The 21,110-nt window shown below is 49.0% G+C and overlaps 8 protein-coding genes and 1 non-coding gene across 9 annotated transcripts; 5 read left to right on the top strand and 4 right to left on the bottom strand.

Annotated features, from left to right (window-relative positions):
- The first annotated feature begins 509 nt into the window (after positions 1-509).
- BO83DRAFT_369541 (uncharacterized protein) lies at positions 510-2,999 on the top strand. Its single transcript, XM_025529866.1, has 2 exons — positions 510-1,335; positions 1,433-2,999. The coding sequence occupies exons 1-2, from the start codon at positions 743-745 to the stop codon at positions 2,628-2,630; spliced, it is 1,791 nt and encodes a 596-aa protein (XP_025383652.1). The 5' UTR covers positions 510-742; the 3' UTR covers positions 2,631-2,999.
- Positions 3,000-3,235: 236 nt separating this feature from the next.
- Positions 3,236-8,356, bottom strand: BO83DRAFT_322848 (putative ABC transporter; the record flags this gene model as incomplete). Its single annotated transcript, XM_025527910.1, has 13 exons — positions 3,236-3,367; positions 3,425-3,469; positions 3,539-3,992; positions 4,047-4,336; positions 4,396-4,647; positions 4,699-5,260; positions 5,311-5,388; positions 5,439-6,108; positions 6,157-6,204; positions 6,255-6,379; positions 6,432-6,530; positions 6,580-6,702; positions 6,762-8,356. 13 exons carry the CDS (start codon positions 8,354-8,356, stop codon positions 3,236-3,238), a joined length of 4,473 nt encoding a protein of 1,490 aa, XP_025383653.1.
- A 1,576-nt stretch (positions 8,357-9,932) lies between these two features.
- BO83DRAFT_322808 (uncharacterized protein) lies at positions 9,933-10,852 on the bottom strand (the record flags this gene model as incomplete). The annotated part of the gene is made up of 2 exons (XM_025527909.1): positions 9,933-10,319; positions 10,391-10,852. The coding sequence occupies 2 exons, from the start codon at positions 10,850-10,852 to the stop codon at positions 9,933-9,935; spliced, it is 849 nt and encodes a 282-aa protein (XP_025383654.1).
- Positions 10,853-11,096: 244 nt separating this feature from the next.
- Positions 11,097-12,696, bottom strand: BO83DRAFT_440902 (LPS glycosyltransferase). Its single transcript, XM_025536294.1, has 4 exons — positions 12,314-12,696; positions 12,119-12,262; positions 12,000-12,067; positions 11,097-11,945 (listed from the first exon to the last, which is right to left on the bottom strand). Exons 1-4 carry the CDS (start codon positions 12,479-12,481, stop codon positions 11,168-11,170), a joined length of 1,158 nt encoding a protein of 385 aa, XP_025383655.1. The 5' UTR covers positions 12,482-12,696; the 3' UTR covers positions 11,097-11,167.
- Positions 12,697-13,369: 673 nt separating this feature from the next.
- Positions 13,370-13,443, top strand: BO83DRAFT_t241. The gene has a single exon. It is a non-coding gene; the product is annotated as a tRNA-Val (tRNA).
- Positions 13,444-13,889: 446 nt separating this feature from the next.
- BO83DRAFT_411468 (EthD domain-containing protein) lies at positions 13,890-14,706 on the top strand. Its single transcript, XM_025534314.1, has 2 exons — positions 13,890-14,420; positions 14,495-14,706. The coding sequence occupies exon 1, from the start codon at positions 13,976-13,978 to the stop codon at positions 14,387-14,389; it is 414 nt and encodes a 137-aa protein (XP_025383656.1). The 5' UTR covers positions 13,890-13,975; the 3' UTR covers positions 14,390-14,420; positions 14,495-14,706.
- Positions 14,707-16,869: 2,163 nt separating this feature from the next.
- On the top strand, positions 16,870-17,992 carry BO83DRAFT_455602 (uncharacterized protein). Its single transcript, XM_025537036.1, has 2 exons — positions 16,870-17,375; positions 17,695-17,992. The coding sequence occupies exons 1-2, from the start codon at positions 17,076-17,078 to the stop codon at positions 17,722-17,724; spliced, it is 330 nt and encodes a 109-aa protein (XP_025383657.1). The 5' UTR covers positions 16,870-17,075; the 3' UTR covers positions 17,725-17,992.
- Positions 17,993-19,585: 1,593 nt separating this feature from the next.
- On the bottom strand, positions 19,586-20,023 carry BO83DRAFT_144592 (uncharacterized protein). The gene is made up of 2 exons (XM_025526187.1): positions 19,891-20,023; positions 19,586-19,841 (listed from the first exon to the last, which is right to left on the bottom strand). Exons 1-2 carry the CDS (start codon positions 19,912-19,914, stop codon positions 19,644-19,646), a joined length of 222 nt encoding a protein of 73 aa, XP_025383658.1. The 5' UTR covers positions 19,915-20,023; the 3' UTR covers positions 19,586-19,643.
- Positions 20,024-20,133: 110 nt separating this feature from the next.
- Positions 20,134-20,549, top strand: BO83DRAFT_431192 (uncharacterized protein; the record flags this gene model as incomplete). The annotated part of the gene is made up of 3 exons (XM_025535565.1): positions 20,134-20,282; positions 20,346-20,424; positions 20,484-20,549. The coding sequence occupies 3 exons, from the start codon at positions 20,134-20,136 to the stop codon at positions 20,547-20,549; spliced, it is 294 nt and encodes a 97-aa protein (XP_025383659.1).
- Positions 20,550-21,110: the final 561 nt, after the last annotated feature.

Below are 21,110 nucleotides of genomic sequence, written 5' to 3' on the forward strand. Positions count from 1 at the left end.
TTGTTGAGAAGGGGGAGTAAAATTGCAATACAAGCCACCACAAAAATAGGTACTAGTCCCAACGCCTTTTGGAGCATCGTCTGTTGTTGCTTTTTCAATGCTACATCCCACCTCTCCCTTCGTCTCATAGACTACCTACATCTTCCTCGTAGAGTATACATTGACCGCGGAAGTAAGATCAACATTCTCTACAAAGAGTAAGCTGGTCGGACTCATAGTGTGGTAGTGAATACCGATGAATCCCCCCACACATCAAATCTTGGATTTTCAGCATACACCTGAAACATGTCACAAACAAGTCAATGCTCAAGCTCTCAAAGCTCTCTCTCTCTCTCTCTCTCTCTCTCGAAAAAGCTCTATATAGGATCGGGAAAGTGAAGCTGTCAAATCGGCGGGCGAGAACCAGAGGCTCTTAATCCCCACACAAGACCGAAGCTTGGCGGTTCTTGCTCGATCGTCACGTTCCTCTCCTCACTTTTCCCTCGTGTAATTCTTTCCCCCCTCTCCTTCTTCCTTGCCTGTCCATCTGCAGCTCTTACTGCGTCCCCGACGCCCTACCATACCATTGTATCGTCCCTCTTGATTGACGCAGCTTCTCCAATCTTCTAGGGTCATGCATTGAGCTGCAGTAACCCAGTGAATGCTCTTTCTACTACCCTCTCCATTGAACGCGTCCCTTCAAGTGTTACCATATTCCCTCTGCCTCTCTCTCCCTGGCTCGACCCCCGCGTCCCCGTGAAACATGGAAGAAGGCGCGTCTTCTCGTCCGACAGATACCCCCGAAGGCTCTGCCGGTGGTGATGATCACAATGCCGCCTCGAGTGCCGCGAAGAACCCGGCCTTGAAGGATCGGAAGTGCCAGTACTGCCATCAAGCGTTCACCTCTTCGTCCCTCGGTCGCCATCTGGATCAGTTCCTTTTCAAGAAGAAACCAGACGGTATCCATGATGTCGAGGAAATCCGGCGCATTCGAAGCGGTATCACTCGCCGACAGGCCCGTACCTCGTCTGGCAGACGCGATACTCCCGAGAGAACAACAGGAAAAGGCCAGCAGGACTCCTATACTCCGGGCGATTCGGGGTCAAAGTCACGCGATGGCGCGTATAGGATGATGTTCAACACGCCTACGTGGCATGCGACCGGTGTGATCAATGATATTCCCAATCCTAGCCAGTCACAGGATACTAGCTCGTCTCATTCGCGCATTGCGCCCTCGCAATCAGAACGCACTGGGCCGCTCCCTTTTCCGGATAGAGGTGGCTCGAACAACCCAGATACTATGAGGGCATTGGAGCTGGCTCTGCGCGAAGTCCTGGATAATATCAAAGCTGCAACGTATGTCCATCACCTGGCATTGCTAACTATGCGCTTGTATTCGACAGTGTTGTTAGTCTATGAGCGATTGGAACGCTAATTTTGATATACTTGATAGTTCCAGAATGCGTCCCAGACTCTCCCCGTTCGATTTCGATATCCAGGCGCAAACCTTCCCTTCCCTCTGCCTGCAGTTGCTGCCCCCGCCTCCTAGTCTATTCGCAGCAAGTCCGTTTCCGTCTCCATCATCATTCCCACTCCAGCCCCCGGGAGTGGAGCATCTGGATATTGTCCGGCAAGCGCTTCGTGCTAAGATCGATCAATGGCAGTCGGATCAGCGCACCGCCGAGTCCAACAACAACTCCCAGTCCGGAAGACCAAGTCTGGGCCTAGATTCGAGTATGATCAGCCGGAGCGCGCAGCAGCACGAAGACCTAAGTCTGCGGCACTTGGAGCTGGCATTCAAGCATTGGGCCTCACTGCCGACTGATGCAAGGAGAGACGCATGGCAGCTCGAGATCACGCGCGCATTCGCAAGGGAAATGGAAAAACGAAAGTCGCTCGATGATCAGCTCGCGCGCGTCCAACAGGAGGCAAACCAACTTCGTGCCCAGGTAGAAAGACTAGGCTCCTGCCAATGGCCCAGGGAATTCGCGATCTTCCCCCCGGACACGCTCCCGCTCCCACGAGACGTCGCCCGAGAACTCGACTCCAGGGAGAGCCAAATCAGCCCTACGGCCTCTCGCTGGGACTACGATAACGTTGTCGCGAAATGGAAACGAGTCGTCATGCACGACAGAGGCATGGGCCGCGTCGGCATTGGCTACGCCAACAGCATGCAGGAAGAATATCGCAGCGCGGAACCCAGACACCCACCCACTACCACCGCACCCGCAACCACCAGCGATGACCCTACCCGCTCTAGGATGATGAACCCCCCGTCGGCACTGAGCCCCGGCCCTTCCCCCTCAAACACAAGTGGTGGACCCTCCGCGCCTCCAAGCCAGCAGACCTCGCCCTATATGCACCAACATGACAGCACCCGGAGTCCCGACGAGGGCCCGCAAGTTAAACGGCCTCGCCTGATGAACGGACACCACATCGAGAACCCTCCGCACGCTCCTGACGGCGCACCTGCTCCTACTGGCCCTACTCCCTCTACTTCTGCTACCACGACAACGGCTACGAACCAGGGACCCGCTCCCGCTCCTCCCTCCACTACTTCCTGGACTACCACTAGTGCTCAACCATCCGGTATACCTTCAAACCCGGCCAACCCTGCAGGTCCCACCCCTCCGCCGTCTTGTTCCGGGTAATAACTGTCTTTGACATCCAACTGGACATATCACATCCTCTTCAAGTCAGTTCCAGAGTATGAGTATCGCCTGTGAACAAAAGAGGAGCGAGTACCGCCGTGTGTGCGCGTGTTCATTCGATCAATTGTGTCGCTGTTACATATGATCTCGGAGATCTACCAAACTAAGCTACCAAGGGCTCCAATTTATTGTGAAGATTGGTATTGGGCTACAATACAAACTTATGTTCCATACAAGCTTTGGGAGGAGAGAGAGAGAGGGACCTACTAATACACTCTCTGCTGGATGTAAATATCCAAAATAACATCACCGCTGCATGTTCACTTTTCTCCATCTATTGCAAAAAGACAAAAAATAATCTTGGCAGAGAGTATTTATCTAATGTGCAAATTACTATAGCATTATGCCACACCGGACTGAATATATATTAGTAAGGGTACATGTGATAACATTATACATTCTTCGAAAGTTGTGAAGTAGACAACAAGACCAACTGGATCGCAGGGTAACTGTTGGTGCTGAACTTGTGTGTGCAGGAGAGGAGAGATGGAGCAGTATTAGTAGATGATGTCGGAGTGGATTGATAACATATTACGCCAACACAATCACTGTTTGACAGCTTTCTTCGACTTCCGTGCACTGATACTTCTCTTGATGTTCCTTGCGCCGTGAAGGTAAAGCCACGAGAAGAAGAACACGGCCATGAAGTTGAATATGACGTAGGCCCAGAAAATGCCCTATTGAAGCTCAGGTTAGTACATACCTTTTCGAAGGAGGGTTGATACTCAACATACATAGTTACGCCACTTGTGCGAGTAGTAAACGTTGAAGTTTCGGGCCTGGGGGCAAGGCATGGTTAGTGTCTGCGGACTCCATATAAAGAGCAAGACAGGACAGGGTAAACATACAAAAGCATCACCAACAGAGTACTGGCAGAAAGCACACAGACCGTTACCAGCATCTTGGACGTATCCCCCTATCTGGCTTGCGTAAGAACCGGCATACTCCTGGCAAGTCATTCCTGAAGGTGGGCTGAACTCTGATTCTTCTCTGGGGACACAGCGGACGGGAACACCATGTACGACGACGCTCAGGAAGCCTTCCAGAAGATAATGGAATGGCGTGAGCCAGTACATCCACGATCTCCAGAAAACATTCAGGCTAGAGTATGGTACAACGACACCGCAGAAGGATAGGACGAATGTGAAGAAAGTCGGCACGAGGAGAGAGGCGAAGAGTGGGTTTGGAGAGAAGGCTGCGATGAATTGACCGAGGCCGACATAGAACAATTCGAAGAGCATCAAGAACATCCAGACAAAACCGGAGGTAAATGAATTTCGCGGGAACCAGACGCCCCAATACCTGGTGCGCGTTAGGTTGATTCGTCTATTGAAGCGGAAGGGGTAAATCGCTTACCAGCAATTGAAATATATCGACCCTGCGACGACCGAGTAGGGCAACTCTGGCAAGATTGCGCTCGTCACAAATGCAGTCCATGAGTAAATCTTTGAACCGGCTTCTCGTGACTGGTATAGATTGCGGAAATGGAGAAATCGTGGCTGTAGTTGCTGGATTAGGGGTGGCGCTATCGTGAGAGTCATGAAGATGGAGAACATTCGAGACTGCATGTCAATGTAACTGTTTCCTAGGTGCCAGAAAGTGAAAGTATTGAAGAGCCCGGTGAAAACATGAAGCAAGAATTTGCCCTGTGAAGTGGTTAGAGGGTTGGTCAAAGGTACAATGTAAGTAAGCTTTTGGAACATACAAGAGCGTATTGGGGGGTTCGCCAGTATGCTACGAAGCTGCGCTTTGAGACAGTCAATATCTGCACCCAGATGGGCATTGCATATTCTCGATTGTCATCTTTTCCTCCTTCAATCTCCTTGTTACGTCGCTCCTGAATAATTTTCTCGATCTGCTCCGAAAGCTGACTGTGCTGGGTAGATCTGGCCCAAACATCGCCCCAGTCCTGCCCTTTGTAATCCGGGTTACCGGCACCGATGACATCGAGCATATACTACCACAAGTTAGTTTCGTATTAAATGGATAAACGTATATGGAAGAGTACCTCTGCGGGGTTCTCATGAGGGGAGCATTTTCTGGCCCCATTCTGCTCAAAGTACTCGATCAACTTCTTGGAATCAGTGCCGAGCTCATCGTTGTAGACGACCCTTCCCCCACTTTGCAACAATAGCAGTTCATCAAACTGCTCGAAAAGGACGGCAGACGGTTGGTGGATCGTGCACAGGATGGCTTGTCCGGCATCGGCAAGGCGTCGAAGAAAACGCACAATATTGTAAGCAGCAAGGGAGTCCAACCCAGATGTTGGCTCATCCAGAAATAGCAGTAATTGAGGCTTACTTGCTAGCTCAACTGCTATAGTAAGTCTTTTGCGTTGCTCGGCGTTCAGTCCAGCTCCTCCCTCGCCGACTATAGCACCTGCAATTTGCCGCATCTCAAGGAGATCAATTATCTTTTCGCAGTATTCGTACTTCTCCTTGATAGGTACCTCCTTTGGCTGACGAAGGAGGGCTGAGAACTGGAGCGATTCTCTGACAGTTGCTGTAGGTTCGTGAATATCCATTTGCTCGGCAAAGCCAGTTGCTCTTTGGAAACTTTTAGGAAGAGGCCTGCAAATGTAAGCATTTGTTGGAGAAGCAGTCTTCAAGCTGATACTCACTTTCCGTCAACAAGAAAGGTACCTGTGACGACTCCAAAATTTACCCGCTGGGCGAGAGTATTGAGAAGCGTGGTTTTGCTGGGCAATAATTAGTGCTTGTCTACAGACCGTAGAAAACCGTCACTTACCCAGCGCCAGAGGCGCCCATTAGCGCAGTAAGGCGGCCCGGCTTGACATATCCTTGCACGTCTTGCAGTAGCTTTCTGTGGCCATCTTTGTAAGGGATTGTGTAGTTTACACCTTGCCAGGTGAATATCGACGTGCTTCGCGCGATCCCATGCACCTCATCACTGGAACCGTCTGTATCCTTCTCTTGGAACCCGTTGGTGGTTCTTGTTCGATCACTTCCCGTTTCCACATCCCCTGGAAGTTCTTTATTCTTGACAGCCTCCTGCACAGCCTCGGGCGCTTCGCCTTTCTTGAAGATTGTAACCGTGCTGCCTCCTTTGTTGGGCTTCTGGAGCTCCATTCCGACCATTGTCAAACATACAAACAGGACAAACCAAGCTATGACAATACCGAAGTTTCGCCATAAATGGGATCGACTGTAAGTGAAGGCAGTCTGTATGTAGTTTGATCCCTGCACAACAAGCTGATTTGGCGTACTTCCTTCGATCGCACAGACTTGGTTGCCAGGCTGTGCACTGGGTCCATCCGGAAATATGGACGGGGAGACACACTGCAGATTCAAATCATAGAATTCATTCGACATGATCGCCTCAAACGCGTACTGCAATGGATTGATCCAGATTAACCATTTGAGCCAAGGATGCATTTTCCATGGTGGAATGAGATATCCTGGGTATCTTCAGTACGAATTCTCAATAAGTGGCTGATACGCCTTACCAGTGTATACTATCAGCGCTTGGACAGAAACTCCAGTTACACGGGTAGCTACATTTCTTGGTCAACTCATGTAGAGAATATCCTTCGGCTTTACATACCAACGTCGAGAGAAGCACTCAGTGCTCCGATAGTCCGGAAGAATGAGTACATGGTCATGGTCAGAATGAAAACGAATAAGAAGTTGATGAAGAACTGAGACGCAGTCCGTGAAAGGTTGGACATGCTGAATATATCGATTAGCCTCAATCAGCAGTAAATGTAGTAGAGTTGCATACAAGTAAACAATCAGCTCGAAAATGGTGATCTGAATGAACACAATGGGAACATCGACAACCACTTGAGCCAAGGCATATGCCGCTGGACGATAGAAGGAGCTGGTAAAGTCAGCTTATTGCAAAAATATGCGTGCCATGTCCCACTCACAAACTCTTATGTTTCAAAATGACCGGTCGACTTCCATAGAGAGCCGTAAGCTCTGCCATAGCCAGCAGGGAGTTGAATAGTAATACGTAAAACATGACACCGCCTCTGGTAAAGACACCAGCGCTATGAAAGTCGTCAGATCACTTTTTGATAGGCGTGGGTGATGGGTCATTGGGACTAACCTTGTCTGGGGCAGGTCATAGAAGAGACTACCGATGATGAGAGCCTGGAAGGTGAGCATCACCCATTTTCCGATGAGCGTCTGCTTATCCCCGTACATGACGAGGAATTGCCGTTGAGTCAGTATAACAACCTGTTTATAGAAAGACACTGTATAGTTTTGCTTTTTCTTCTTTTCCCTGGCTTGCTCACACGCCTGCTGCTCCGACTCGATCTCTTTTTCGAAGTTTTCGATATCTGCCTTGGCCTCCTTGCATATATCACTCTTCCGATATGCTCTCTGAAAGTCTTCCCCAGAACGCGGAACTCGATCCTCCCAACCTTCCTTGATACGTCGCGCATATGGGTCACTGACAGACGTCAAGAAATCAGGTGTGGTCCATCGAGGAGGGCACACAAACCCCAGACGCTCGAAGTATGCCTTGGCGTTTTCGGTGCGTCCGTAGTAGGCACATTTGCCTTCCTCGATCAGCATGACTTTGTCGAAGAGATTGTAGAGATTTTCTGAGGCTTGGTAGAGAGCCACGAGTGTAGAGGCATGTGCCATGTCTGTTGAGCTTCTCAGGCTTTCCACGTATTCCAGAGCCGTGCTAGCATCGAGGCCTTTGGTGGAATTATCCCAGCATTGCGTGCTGGCTTTCGTGATTAGGGCTTCGCCAATAGACACACGCTTCTTCTCTCCTCCAGAAACTCCGCGAATGAGTTCATTACCGACCTTAGTCCCCAGTGCATGCTCTATCCAGAACAACTTGGCAATGGTAGAAAGAAATGTCTCCTGGTAGTGATTTCTACTTTCACCAGGCAGTCGTGATGCTTTATCCGGGGTTCTTGACTTGAGAGCAAACATCAAGGTGTCGCGTACAGTGAGCGTGGGGTAGTGGAGGTCATCTTCGGGGTTGTAGAGAACTTCCGAACGGTAGTTTTTGGCCATGGTTCCGGCATCTGCACCTCCGTAGCGAACATCACCTTCCACGCTTTTGTAGCCAGATCGTTGATTTCCGATGACCTTTAAAAACGTAGAGCAACCGGACCCCGGACGACCAAGAACCAGAAGCATTTCCCCCGGCCGTACACATCCGTTGAAGTCATCTAGGATGGTTCGCAGTGGTGCGCTCTTCCTCCCACCGGTGAGGAGGCCTTTGATCAATCTCGGTAAACCCAAGAGGATGTCAGTGTTTGTGGGCTGGAGGGCTGCTCCTAGACCAACACCTCTGACCGTCAGGTCTTTCCACACCACACCAAGATGTCTTGTTTTTTCCTCTTCTGAGTTGGCCTTCCTTTCCTGGCCAAACATCCGCGAAACCAACCTCGCTATCTGATCCGTATCATCGGCCCCCGCGGCCCCAGTGCTGCGTCGTTGAGAAAGGGCGCGAGCAATATCCTGTTGCGTGAGCTGCCTCTGAAGTGAGGACTCCTGTCGGATCACATTCTCATTCGAGACTTGATGCTCTACAGGTATAGCCGATTGCTTTCTCGAAAGGCCCGAGCTACGCGACGCGCTTGAGCTCGAATCGAAAGAAGATTCCAGTGGAGCTTTTTTCTCGTCTTCTTTGGGAACAAAGCGTGGTTCGCTGGGAGGGGAGCGTCCCGAGTCCATGTTGATAGTGATGCGACACTAGCTACCAGAAATATAACATATCAATCAGTAAAGTAACGGCAGAGACAATACCCGATGTTGGCTTGAAACAGAAGTCAAGAGACACAACAGGGGGATGAGCGAAAGCAATGGGCTTCTGTGTGCCCTTATCTCTCTACACTCTACATTCCGCGTTAAGTACCGGCATTGTCGGAGCTTGCTGAAGACCGATGCAACTTCACCACCAAGCTCTAGCTTTCGACCAGCAGAGTGAAGTATGGATCGGACAACATGACGACCGAGATGCCGATCGTGGGATCGAATAAGCATGCATCAAGTGATTAGATAAGTTCGGATGATGGAAGAAGGTGTGAGAGAAGACCCTGAATGAACCATGGCTTAAGCTTGATGTCGTCGATAGTTTCCGTGGATCATGGTGAGGTCATCATCTGCGGATCTGGACCAGATCGGTAATCGGATGCGGTTTCTATTAGTCCTCCATTGTCTTCAGTGACTCAAAGCATTGTAACGGTCATAGAATTGAAGCAAGGAGGAAGACAAGAGCTGGAAGACTCAGCTTGCGTACTCTCCCACATTTTGCTCGACACAAAATCAGCCCAGGTATGGAAGCTATCAGCCACTCGAAGAGGGGTCTGGGTTGTTCTATAGATAAGTCCAGGTTGGATGATCTTTTATCAAGGCAGCAAATTCCAATGTCGCAGTTGGATGGTCTGTCTCACCTTTGACAGCATTACTGGGGTGCAGTTGTGGGTAATGGAATGAAGGGGGGTGAAAGAGAAGGAAGATGGCTTGGCTGCATCCAGAAGAGAGAGAAGAGCCGCCACTCTGCTTTTCCGCCTCACTCTCTTCTCTCCTCTTTACCCCCATCCTCCATTAACTTTGTTACCTCTTCCTCAACTTCTCTCTAATATCCTTGGAGAAAGAATCGAGGGGTGTCTAGCTGACCCCAACAACAGCCTGTACCCTTCATGCTATAACACCTCTTACACGTTGCCCGAATCCGAAGGTGGCTGGCTTATTGGCCCAGCGTCTGACCCTGGCTCGGTCTGGCTCCATAAGGCTACTGATTGACTGCCCAGGTTTTTGCATTATATTCATTATACGTGGAATCCCGTGAATGATATATCCAATGCTGAGTTTGGATTTTCGGAGCCGTTTGAGGCGTACAAGACTCTGCGCGAGGATATATTGACGGATCCTCTGAGGACCCTCTATTATCATGACTATGTGCAGGCGATGTTGATGGCTGTTCAGGAAGGGGTAAAACTTGTGGGGTGCTCGGCTTGGAGTATGGCTGATAATTTTGGGTGGAGGGCTGGGTATTCTGTTAGGTTTGGAATACAGGTAAGTTATGACATGGCGTTTACTGACATTGTTGGTTTGTAGTATATCAACTTGACTACGCAAGAGCGCTTCTACACGGCAAGTTTCTCTAAACTGGCGACTTTGTACCGCACGTATATCCAGGGCTAGCGGAATGCGTCTGGTCAAAGGTCTGCCACTGCGTTGTCATACATATCGTAACGAATGCTATTACCTGAATATATCTATATAGTATCCATACCGCATACATGCATCACACCCACCTCCTCCTCCGTCTCTTGACAAAGGTTTCCCATCCATCCCTTACATTCAAATTAGGAGTTATCCCCTTGTCTTGATAAAAAGAACGAAGATAATCCAAAGCCGGCGTATGACCACTAACCTCCATGTCCGAACCAATTTCCCGACGACCTGGTAAAAACAGAGGGATATACAATATAAGATCCGGCGCTGTCGAGGCATTACACAAGCCCATACCCTCCATATATTCCAGTAACCAAGAGCCTGAGCGGTCTCCCCACCAGTAAACGGTAGCATAATCCATCAAGCCATGGAGTTCGCCATGAAATACCAGGATTTCGAAAAGCATTTCCATGCGCACACCGTCATTCGGCGGCTCAGGTCCCATCTCGCTTACGCCCTAACAAACGCATAACGCACATTAAAAAAGCCACCCCCACCCAATGAAGTAGATCAGATCGACTAACTAACCTGTATCTCACATCTCTCCCGAAACCCCGTATCATCCCCAATATGGCTAACGATCCCCAATGAACGCGCAGGAGGCTGTTGGACTAGCATCCGGCGCCAACTTGCGTTTTCTCGCATGTATATTTCTGTCCTGGTGGGGTCTCTGACCATGTGGAAAGTGTCGAAGGTAAGTTTGCTTTCTGTGTGCTCGGGGAAGACGGTACTATTCTGTTGGAAGATCCCTGGAAAGGCTTCTGCTAGTAGAGGGTTGAGGACTCCCTGTGAGGAATTGTGGTTGCGGCGTCTAAATGGTTGTATGAATAGTGCTTGTTGGATGGGACGGGAGTTACTGATTGTGTAGTTCCAGAAACGATTGACGCGGGACGTTGAGGTAAGGATTGTGCGTATATCTAGTTCGAGGAGGATGTATTCTAGGATGGTGCGGACGGAGAGGACGGTTTGGATGCTGTTGTGGGATTCCATAATGATGATTGTTATATTAGGTTGGGGGTGGGTGGGTTTAGTCTGGAGGTCATTACTTTACTTTTATATAGCAGAGGCTATGGCGTTCTTCGTCAGGCAAGAGCTACAAAATAGCGTGATGCTGGGTCGTAGTTTCCTGTTCTATTGATTTCATCTTGGTTATTTTTGACGCGAGATTACAGTCATCTCAAAGCCGATGAAAAGATGAACTCAAAAGGTCAAATGCGATTAATGTAGGTATCTTCTAAAGAAAAGCAAGTCTATATACATTATTAAGCAAGATTTTCGAAACTGCCGACATATGTTTACCTCTGATTACGGGTTGACAATTGAAGGACTATACCCGTCGTTCTCTGCAGAAATGATTATTGATCCCCGAGTCATTGAAACATTCGCCGGATTGATCACTGGAACAGGGGCGTCATCCCAATTGGAAACAACTGTATCCTCTCCAGCCAGTATGCGGTTGATGTTCAGCATCGTACTGTACATAACCCCGTGACTGGAGATGGGATGGACGTCCTCATTCCCGCCATGAATATCAGATTCCTTCGAGGAGGGCCCAGCGGGATGATATCCACCTGTTAAGGATGGGTAGACCGCAAAGCACCGGAGGTAGCCATTGCCGCACATGCGACCAAGCGATACGTCGAACTGAGCACCAATGTCGATTTTATCGGCGAGACCTGTCGGGTTCACGGAAAGAGCGGCCAGGATTTTCTGAGCACCACGGTAGGTCACAGCATAGACAATTGAGCAAACTGCATCGTCGACGGCGCAGGTCAGACGGCTATAGTCTGGTACCCCGAATGAGGGTGGATCGCGCCAGTAGGGCAGGAAGTGATGTGGCGGGAGGACGGTTGTATCATTCGAGCTCACGAAATATGGATCGTTTTCTCGACATGACACTCCACAGTGACCAAGCCAGATGATGTCCCAGTCGTCACCGTACGGTGAAGCGGTCACCTTGTTATCCGCACCCTGGAGAGCCCGGACGCCGAAAGCAAAACTCTGTAGCTGGGTCTTGAGGTTTACGTCCCAGTCGACATCATCCTCCATGATCATGGCACTTCCTAATCTTTCATGAACAATTCTGGAGGTGCATGTTTAGCCAGATATCTGAGGAAGGGGGCAGCTTATGGCATACCGTTGCATGGCATTCACATGAGCCCGTCGAGCTCCATACTCGGTAGGCTTGTGGTCATAGTTCCAGTTCTGAAATGTCAGTGGCATGCATCCCATTGGTTAGCGTTGTCAAGGACTCACATAAGGGTACGTCCTGGGGTCAACCTCGTCGGGAGTGATACCGTTAACCCAGTCGATGTTAAACCCACTGACTGAAGAGCCAAGGACAAGGTTGTCGCGCTTGTCAACCCTGCTAGGCAGGTTGATCGCAAATATTTTCTGGACCTATACATAATTAGTGTGGGGGCTAATGTCAACTTCATTGGAGGGAAGTACCCCTAGAGTCTCGTTCCTGATATCCTCGAGCTGAGACCGGGCGCTTCTAGCTCCTATCCGCACGGTGGGCCGAGCATAAGGCAACTGCCATAGAATGAGGAGGATCCCGAGCACCCCCAGCGCATAGAGAATCAGCCGGCCGAACCGTTTTTGTGATGTGATTAACATTATCAGTTGGACCAGACTGAGAGTCAACCGGATCGTGAAAGGCGACAAGGCAATCCCCCAATCTTTCAATTCCCCTGAATCTCTGCCTAGGCTTAGGTGGCTAGTCTACTAGATCTGGGGCTAAAGAAGTGGAACGGCGCCGGGCGGGGCTCAGCTGTCTGGTCTGACTTTTGCCTGGACACTTTGATGACTCTTTGTAAGTGGCTTCGAGTCACTCCAGAGTTAATTTAGGTTATAAATTCTCAAAATCCTGCGAGTGCCAGTTGCTAGTCCACCTGGTGCTAGCCCTGACGCGCGGAAGCCAGGGTCCGGGGAACTCATGGGTTGGCGCCTAGTTCGACTACTGAAACGTCGGGTCTCCGCGCCATCAGTTGGTGTACACAGTAGTGCGCATCAGAGTGATATGACTGGTTAATGTGCGATGATACTAATATTTGTCGTTCTTAAAATATCTAACCGTCTGGCCTGCAAGCGAGAGGGGCCAAGTAACTGCTCGCCTCCACGTAATACCCATTATTTAAGTCATCCTGACTATTACAAACCCAAAGTCAACCCCTGCAGTCGAGCCGGAATGCCAGCTTCAAGCGGAAGTCGTGACGCCATTCCCGTGTTATGACCGTGACATCCGGAGGTTGATGGGGAATGTCATGTTCCGAACAGCCCAGACCAACTGCATACCAAGCCGGTTGGGAGTAAGCGGCTGCGGGTACCGCAGATCACAAATTTAATTACAACAGACATGCATGAGGCGCTCTTTGTTTGACGTGACTACGATGTAGGGAGGTTTCATTGGTGGCCTTGAGTTAGCGCGTTGGATTTTCCAGCGTGTTTTGATAAAGATTAGTTACGGCTACATAAATTCATGTTTTGCCGCAAACATCCAACGATGGCTGGTTGGTGTAGTTGGTTATCACGTATCGTTAACACCGATAAGGTCCTGGGATCGAGCCCCAGACTGGTCATTTTTTTTATTCTTTATTTTTTTCCCCCTAAAAACACATAGATGCTTCTTTGCCTCTCATCCTCGTCTTCTTCTAGCTTTATTGAACTGGAATAGTATGTCCTGGTCCTCATATCCTTCCCGGAGAACCGTATACCTCCCCATCTGTAGTTATCGCATTTATGTACATTTGCCTGCACCAACCACCCCTATACATCGATATTTCTCCGCACACCATCGGTTGTTATTTCTCCGAATGTCAAAGTCTCGCAATCCAGTATAATATATTCCTTCCACTATTCCATCTAAGCCCTGCAAAGAAAACTAAGACATCTGTCCTAACAACCCCGCCATGAGCACTACTTCATCGATGCCAATCCAAGAAACAGCACTTAGTATGCACCAACTTCCGATATAATCCGTGCCTGACAACCCCACCTCCAATGTAGCTCATGTACCCAAGCTTAAGCACAAACTAGACCCTTCAACTCCGCACCAAGCCCACTTTCACAATTCAATTTCCTCCTCCATAGTAGCCATCTTCCCCTACCAATATGACCGTCCGCGTCTTCATCTACGGCTACCGCAAGCCCGGCCTTTCTCTGTCCACCTTCCGAGAGCGTTACGAAGCACACATCGATCTCGTGAGACGTATCTCCGGCGAAGACTTCCCACTCTCGCACCGCCGTACCTATATAGCTCGCACAACCGTCGATACCCCACCTGCTGGGGCGACGGCCCGCAACGCCACAACCCCGGCGACTATCCTTCAAGGCCAGCAGTCGGACTTTGATTTTGATACGACGGCGGAACTGACCTTTGCTGATCAGCCTTCTTTCCAGGCTTTCATGGCTAAGGTGACGGCTCCTGAGGCGGCGGCGCAAATTGCGGAGGATGAGGAGCGGTTTTTTGATCGGAAGATGTTGAGTTTTGCTATGATTGGGGAGGTGGTGGAAACGAGGAAGTAGGGGTTGCTTGAGTGGTAAATAGGGCCAAGTTGTGCGTCCTTTGCTGCTAACTCTAGGTTTGTTTCTTATCTGGATGGTGCAGTGGCTAATTTCTTGTGTTTTCAGGGCAAAGGGAAGGTACAATTTAGTAGTAGACATGATGTTTGCTAATTTCTCTACTGCATGTATGGGCGCCTTGCCTCACTGCGTGCCTAAAACCAGATTGGAGCTTGAGGTCTGTGAAGTAAGCGGCCTACTCGAACATGGGCACATGAGAAGAATTGTCTGCGTCTTAACAAAAGGCAATGGTCAGAATCTGTGTATCAGATACTCCGCTGGTATGACATTTCCTGGTGTAACCTACACTACTACTAGCTGTGAAGAAGCTGGTTTTCCTGAGTGAGATGATGACCACTAGCATATGAGGTGAATGAGGGGAATCAGAGACATAGAGTCATTTATATCGAGCCAAAGATAAGCTTTACACCTTCAATCAAGGGCATATACTGAGCATTTTAGTTGACCAAGGAAAGAACTACCGGTGATATGCCTACCCGCCGAAGGCGAAACAGGGCTCGGCTTACTTTCTGAGTAGGCGGAACGAAGATGGCAGGTAGATATAGTGGATATACCGGGAACTAGGCCTTGCACGAGAGACTATTAACCTAACAAAACTATCTTTAACCATCATCACCAGGATATTTCACCTTTCAACCTACTAAAATTCACAATCAAGCAAAGTTCAGAATGAAGCAGTTATTCTTGAGCACCCTAAGGCGGCACTACACGGCAGAACAAGCAAGCATCAGTCCAGTGCGCCCAAGCCGTGCACTAACACTTTTAGCGCCCAATAAGCTCAGCAATCATGGATCCGTTTCTTATCCCCAGCCACCCGCAACAGGGGAGCAAAAAATCAACATGGCTGGGCCACGTTCACGCCCACGCCAATTCCCCTTTTATAATCGGGAGCTGCGTGGTTTTTCATTCTTTCCCTTCTCCCCCATTCCCCGTGCTACTCAAATTGGGGTTATTCAGGGCTCTCTACATACAAGCTCTGTCAGGGTGGAATTCCACACCCATTGTTTACTATCTACATTCCGGTCGGCTATCCACATCCATATCTTATCGATAGATTGATTGGGGATCTATACCTGCAAACTACCATCATCAGCAGCACCACCACAATAGATACTATCCCTTCTCATCAGGAAGCATTACGACTTTCCGCCAATACTTCATTCTCCAATCTTGAAAGTTAAAAAGACAAAGAAGAAACCCACCAAAATGCAAGAAAACATCGCCATCGCCGTCATTATCATCGTCCTATTCATCATCCTCGCCATCGCAGGGTACTTCATTCACACAATGAAGAACCGCATTGCGCACTCCCGGAAACGCGCAATCGACGAAGAAAGCGGTGGTGAAGCTGACGCCTAAATTCCAAATCGAAGATTGCCCAGCTTTCTTCCGCTCATTGAAGCATTTCTGTCACGAAAACTACGAGACTACGATTGAGTGATCTGATCGATTCGACGACTTAACGGCTTAGCTCACTGCGATTATTGCGCGCTATTACTATTACGCATTATTCACGATTCAATGCTCATGGAACATGATGTTGGCTGATATGAAATATTTGCATTCATGCATGGGGTTTATGTCATGATTGTTTTTTTCTTCGATTGTCTTGGGTACGGAGTACTTCTGCATATGCATTGTTGACTGATTCTTTATACGCTGTGTGTGTCTGGTTCTTATATACATGCTGTAAAAAGCGTTCATTGTCTGCGTCGGACGGGATCTGACCGTTTGTTTACTGATTCTCGGGGTTGATGGTTTGGATTGGTGTTTTGTGGTATATGTATATGCTCCCTTCTCTTTTCATACATTATTCTGCTTGTTACTGCTGGCTAGCTATATACTAGTACTAGTAGCCATTGTTCTAAATCAGCTACTATCTATGCTGCTCTCCGCAACCATGTCTCCTTCCTTCACAGTATAAAGCTAAATCCAGACCCAGAATAGTATAAGTAGTAACTATAAATATCGAAGCGTTACCACTCTATAGCATCTGTGATGGCAGTCCACGTGTCTGGCAAGTTCCTCCTCTAACCTGTCATCATCCGTTTAGACCCTAACTACCTTACGCATTCTCGGTTTCTTCCGTTCGCAGTTCCCTAATCCTTCTGGCAAGCTCCGTCAGGCAGTAACTGGACAATTACTTATAAAACGCTTTGGGAAAGGGTTCTGATACCAGTATTCCCCGAATATACTATGTTTTAGACCTTCACTAAGTGCTAGAGGTAATTTGAAGTCATTCCTGCACATACGTTGACTGTCCTATCCCGATGAATAAGAGGGGCGATTCCCCATTCCCCGGTCTCTATTCATGATATTTCTTCACTCATACCTTTCTCTTCCCTATATATATAGCTGGACTTCTTCTCCTCCTCCTCCTCCTCCTCCCCCTCTCTCTCATCTTCATTTCCCTCCCTATCCTCTACACTACTACTATATGTACATGATCCGCTCTCTACTTCGTTCTGGACAGCATGACTTACTATACTATGATATTAGTATATAAGCAGCATCAGTGTCGCTGGGTCTTTCCAAAGTACCAATCGACACTTCTGTCGGTTTACATCCACTACCAACACAGAAAAGAACATGTTACAGTAGCACCCATTGCTCTCTCACCAAAGCAAACATGGGGTCCTCTACTGCGAGTCTATCAGACGATAGACTGCTCAGCATAAGCCGCACCGAACCATCATCCCCTCCGGTTTCTGAAGATGAGCAGCAGGCTATTTGGAAAATCTGCTCGGTCTTCCAAAGGAAGAGGTTCTTGGGGGCTATCTATTTCAGTGAAAATGATATGACTCTCAAAATATTTACCAGTAATGGTTTGCGCAAAACTGTTTCGATCACGGGGAAAAGACGCCGTGACCATGGAAAAAAGTCCTGGATTGCCATCTGGGGAATGAACTCAATTGCACCCGCGTCGGAGGTATGCATAAACCGCCTATGGATTATGTCTACTGCGAGGTCCTGTACCAGCCCGTTATAACGTACGTCACCGCTCAACACCCAAACGATCCGAATGGAGTGGCGGCCGCTCGGCGGGCCATGCGTGCCGCGATCGACATCCTCCAAGCGAACAATCAAGCCGCGAACCAAGCGAACAACCCTCAAGCTCAGAACCAGCAACCGTAATGGCGTCGGGACGTCGCCTTGCAGAGAGGGGGTGGTTGCAGCGGGCATGCCCGCTGCATAACTTGAGAAGAAGAAGTGTATCATGTATGAGCCAGAGGATACAGTTATTGCAGACGCCGCGGAGAAAAGTATCCAAGGCGTAGCTACAATGGCTGCGCATGTTGATTGGCATGCCGCACTCTCAGAGAGGGAGGTTCCATCGATTCAGAACCCGGCCTTCTCTCGCTTCTGTCACGCCAGAGGTACTCCAGCTACTCGGCTTACAGGCTGGGTAAGATGCAGCAGCAGGTTCCATCGATTACGACTCCCGGCCTTCTCTCGCCTCTGTCATCCTTGACAGACTGTGTTGGACGGACGGGACGGCGTGAGTTCCTCAGTCGTGCTATCTTACCCAGTCACACAGCCACAGTTTGAGCGAGAAGAAGCAGCAACAGGTTTCATCTATTTATTCCGACGTGAAGCCAACCGTCCTCCCCCTGGAAACAAGCACTGACGACATGCCGGTGAACAGGGACAGTCTCTCAGCAACCCCGGTCACGCTCGCGGAGACGCACGACCATCTATGCCTCGACGAGCGTCTGGCATGGCCGGGTACCCCCCTCTTCAGACTGTCAGCGCGTACATTAGCCCCTGGTCAGGAATGTTCTTACTATTCGGAGGCAGCCTCACTGTGGTCTGGGAAAGAGTGTGACAACCCTAACTGCCATTAACGAAGACAGTGTGACCAACGTCATCCACCGTTCCTCCCTCATTTTGTGCTCTACCGCCATAATAAGACATAATTCGCAGAGATCGAAAAGAATGTTTTGAAATCATCATTTTCCACGGCCAAGCCGTCCACACTGCCGAACTGGCACACAAGCAGGCGATCACTTCGAGTTCGTCTTCCTAATGGAGGAGAGGAAGTGATCCATTCAAGACTGGTGTGACTTGTACTTGTTATAATGAAGTTTTTTCATTCATCTCCAACCTTCCATCTTTTCTTTCCTATTCCAAGCTGCTATGTTATCTGTAACTTCGAAATGCACAAGACTTCCACCATGACCTTCCTTACTCGACTTCCTTGCCCGTCTCGATGCTAGTGAACCCTAGACGACCGGCACGATTATACATTATACCGTCCTCGTATGCCACGTGTTCTAAGAGGACCCTGATCGAGATATTTTCAAACGCGAACGCGAAGTCCGACAATGACGACGACCGCTCATCTTTTGATGATTCTTGAAGAGAAGAAACTCAAAATGGAAGAGCTACAGGCGGCTTGATAGTCACTTACTATCTCTCTATGTAATAGAATATATGGCAAGATATAAATCATAGCAGATTAACAGACAATCAACGCTACCAGCCAATAACATGTCCGGCAAAATTCAGGATTGTCCCAATTAATGCTCACCTCGTGAGTACTAGTGCTGCAGAGTATCGGGCCGATGGGCCCCAAGTCTACAAGTGAGAGTCGAGTCTGGCAGTACTGATCCAGAATCTATTACATATCAGAGAACAATAAGCGGCCTCGCTCAGGATCAAGTTCAATGTTTCCGTGGTCATGGAGCTCGTGTAGTTCTGATCAGCGTGGTATTCTGAAAGGGAAAAAAGAGTTGCTATTATCACGACATACTCTGATTAGAAGAAAAAGTACGTCCGCTGAATGACGAAGTCACTGGGAAGGCTCAATATAGCTTGGGAAGACATGGTAGAATTGCCACAGTTGACTCCATGCAGGGAGGGTCATGCATAGACTTATATCAGTACATTGCCATTGGGCAGTTGACTCAGGGACAAAGTCTGACTTAGGCTTTGCTACTAACAATCATCGTGCGAATGTCATCCTGACAAGAGCACGGGCCTGTTTGATCGCTGTAGCTAATGGAGCTATCATCGACAACAACTGTCTTGGGCCGATCGCGATGCCACTGCCAGGTAGGTTATCTGTGCACGCGGTTTAGAGATCAACGTCTAACCGGAGACCAGGGGTTTGGACTTCTGGGAGGGCCTGCAATGTGATAATCTCAACCCGGGAATATGGAGGATCGCGTGTTATACGTTCAGGAATGTACTGAATCTAGGGGACAATGTCCAGTATAGGATCCTTATAGCGGGTCTCCAAACTAAGCGATACCTCCTTCCGTACCAGGTGTACGGTGCCATCTGGATGTTGGCGTGCGAGGTGACGACCTACTTGCGCGGCGGATTTTTGGCTGATGACGTTGGCTATGGCGAGGTCGGTGCTCTCTGTTTTACCGTGTTCCATGTCTGCCGGCTAATTGTCTAATTCAATAGACACTCATGACCATTCTGACCGTGCTGACCTTAAGATGGATTGAAATCGCCATGCAGCGAGCTTACGCCAACCCCCACACCGGGCTTGATGATACCCCCTGCGGACACGACACAGACCTCCCCATCTGATGTCCCTGCCGATTGAGCGCGCTGAATCATGTACTTTCTAGAATCCGCCGGGGTACTAATTGTATCTTCGTGGAAGCCTTATTAGAAACCGGATCAGGGAGTGGGAGTTGATTGTTGATCCCAACGACCTCCATATCCACGCAATGGTCGTGCTACAGGGATACGCGAGGACTCGCCAATCGAATATCCCGACCTGGCGCGCCTCGCCCGCTGTCCTGGCCCGTCCGTTTGAGGACTATGTCCGCCAGTTAGACCGATGGATAGAGGAAGTCCTGTCTGAAGACGACCCTGCGTGAGTACAGGCTCCATATCATAATATACACCCATTGCTGACATAGTCTTTATCCGGTTATAGTCCTCCTGCTCGATCTGGTGATAGTGCCGAGAACCCCCTCGTCGTCCCCGAGATTGACGATGAAGGCCACTTCTTGATGGTGAGTACCCCCCAGTTCTGAACACGCAGGGTTACGCTGACTCTGGGAGTTGGAAATAGGCGCGTGTAGGTTTTCGTCGTAGCCCTTCGTTGAGATCCTTAGATATCAAACTCGCCATCGGATAAAGTAGGAGAGATTTCTGGCAAAGCATAATGTTATCTAGCAAGATATACCGACGTCATAAATTGGTTCAAATACAGACCTGCCAGAAGAACTACCTATGGTACTCACAAAAACCGGGACGTTGTGTTGTAGTTTTACTCCAGTAAGGGCTTTAGCCGATTAACGTGTCCCAGCGCAACGCACAATGAGCAGCTCTTCATGCCCGGACTTGAGAAATAATAAGCGAGGCAATTACAGCGGGCTGAACGAGTCGAATTTCTAGAAGTGCAGAAAATATAGTATATAGTGAGATTTGCCTAAACGGGGAAGGGGGGGGATACCGTGACCTTTGTAAAATAGTGGTAGTAACTATTTGCTAGTTAGTTATATCGAGAGTCGTTTGGATGCCCAAAATTAGAGAAAGTCACCGTCATAGTCCAGGAAAGCATAATATAGTTTTCAAAATCCGCCGGAGGTATACTGTTCCCATGGCAGGTAGAACATCAAGTATTTTGTAATTACGTTAGAACTGATTTTCGAGCCCCGCGGTACTAGTAGTAGTATTTCGTTTCCCATCCCGTGAC

The sequence above is a fragment of the Aspergillus eucalypticola genome, assembly GCF_003184535.1.
Source record: "Aspergillus eucalypticola CBS 122712 chromosome Unknown BO83scaffold_32, whole genome shotgun sequence".
Lineage (NCBI taxonomy): Eukaryota > Fungi > Ascomycota > Eurotiomycetes > Eurotiales > Aspergillaceae > Aspergillus > Aspergillus eucalypticola.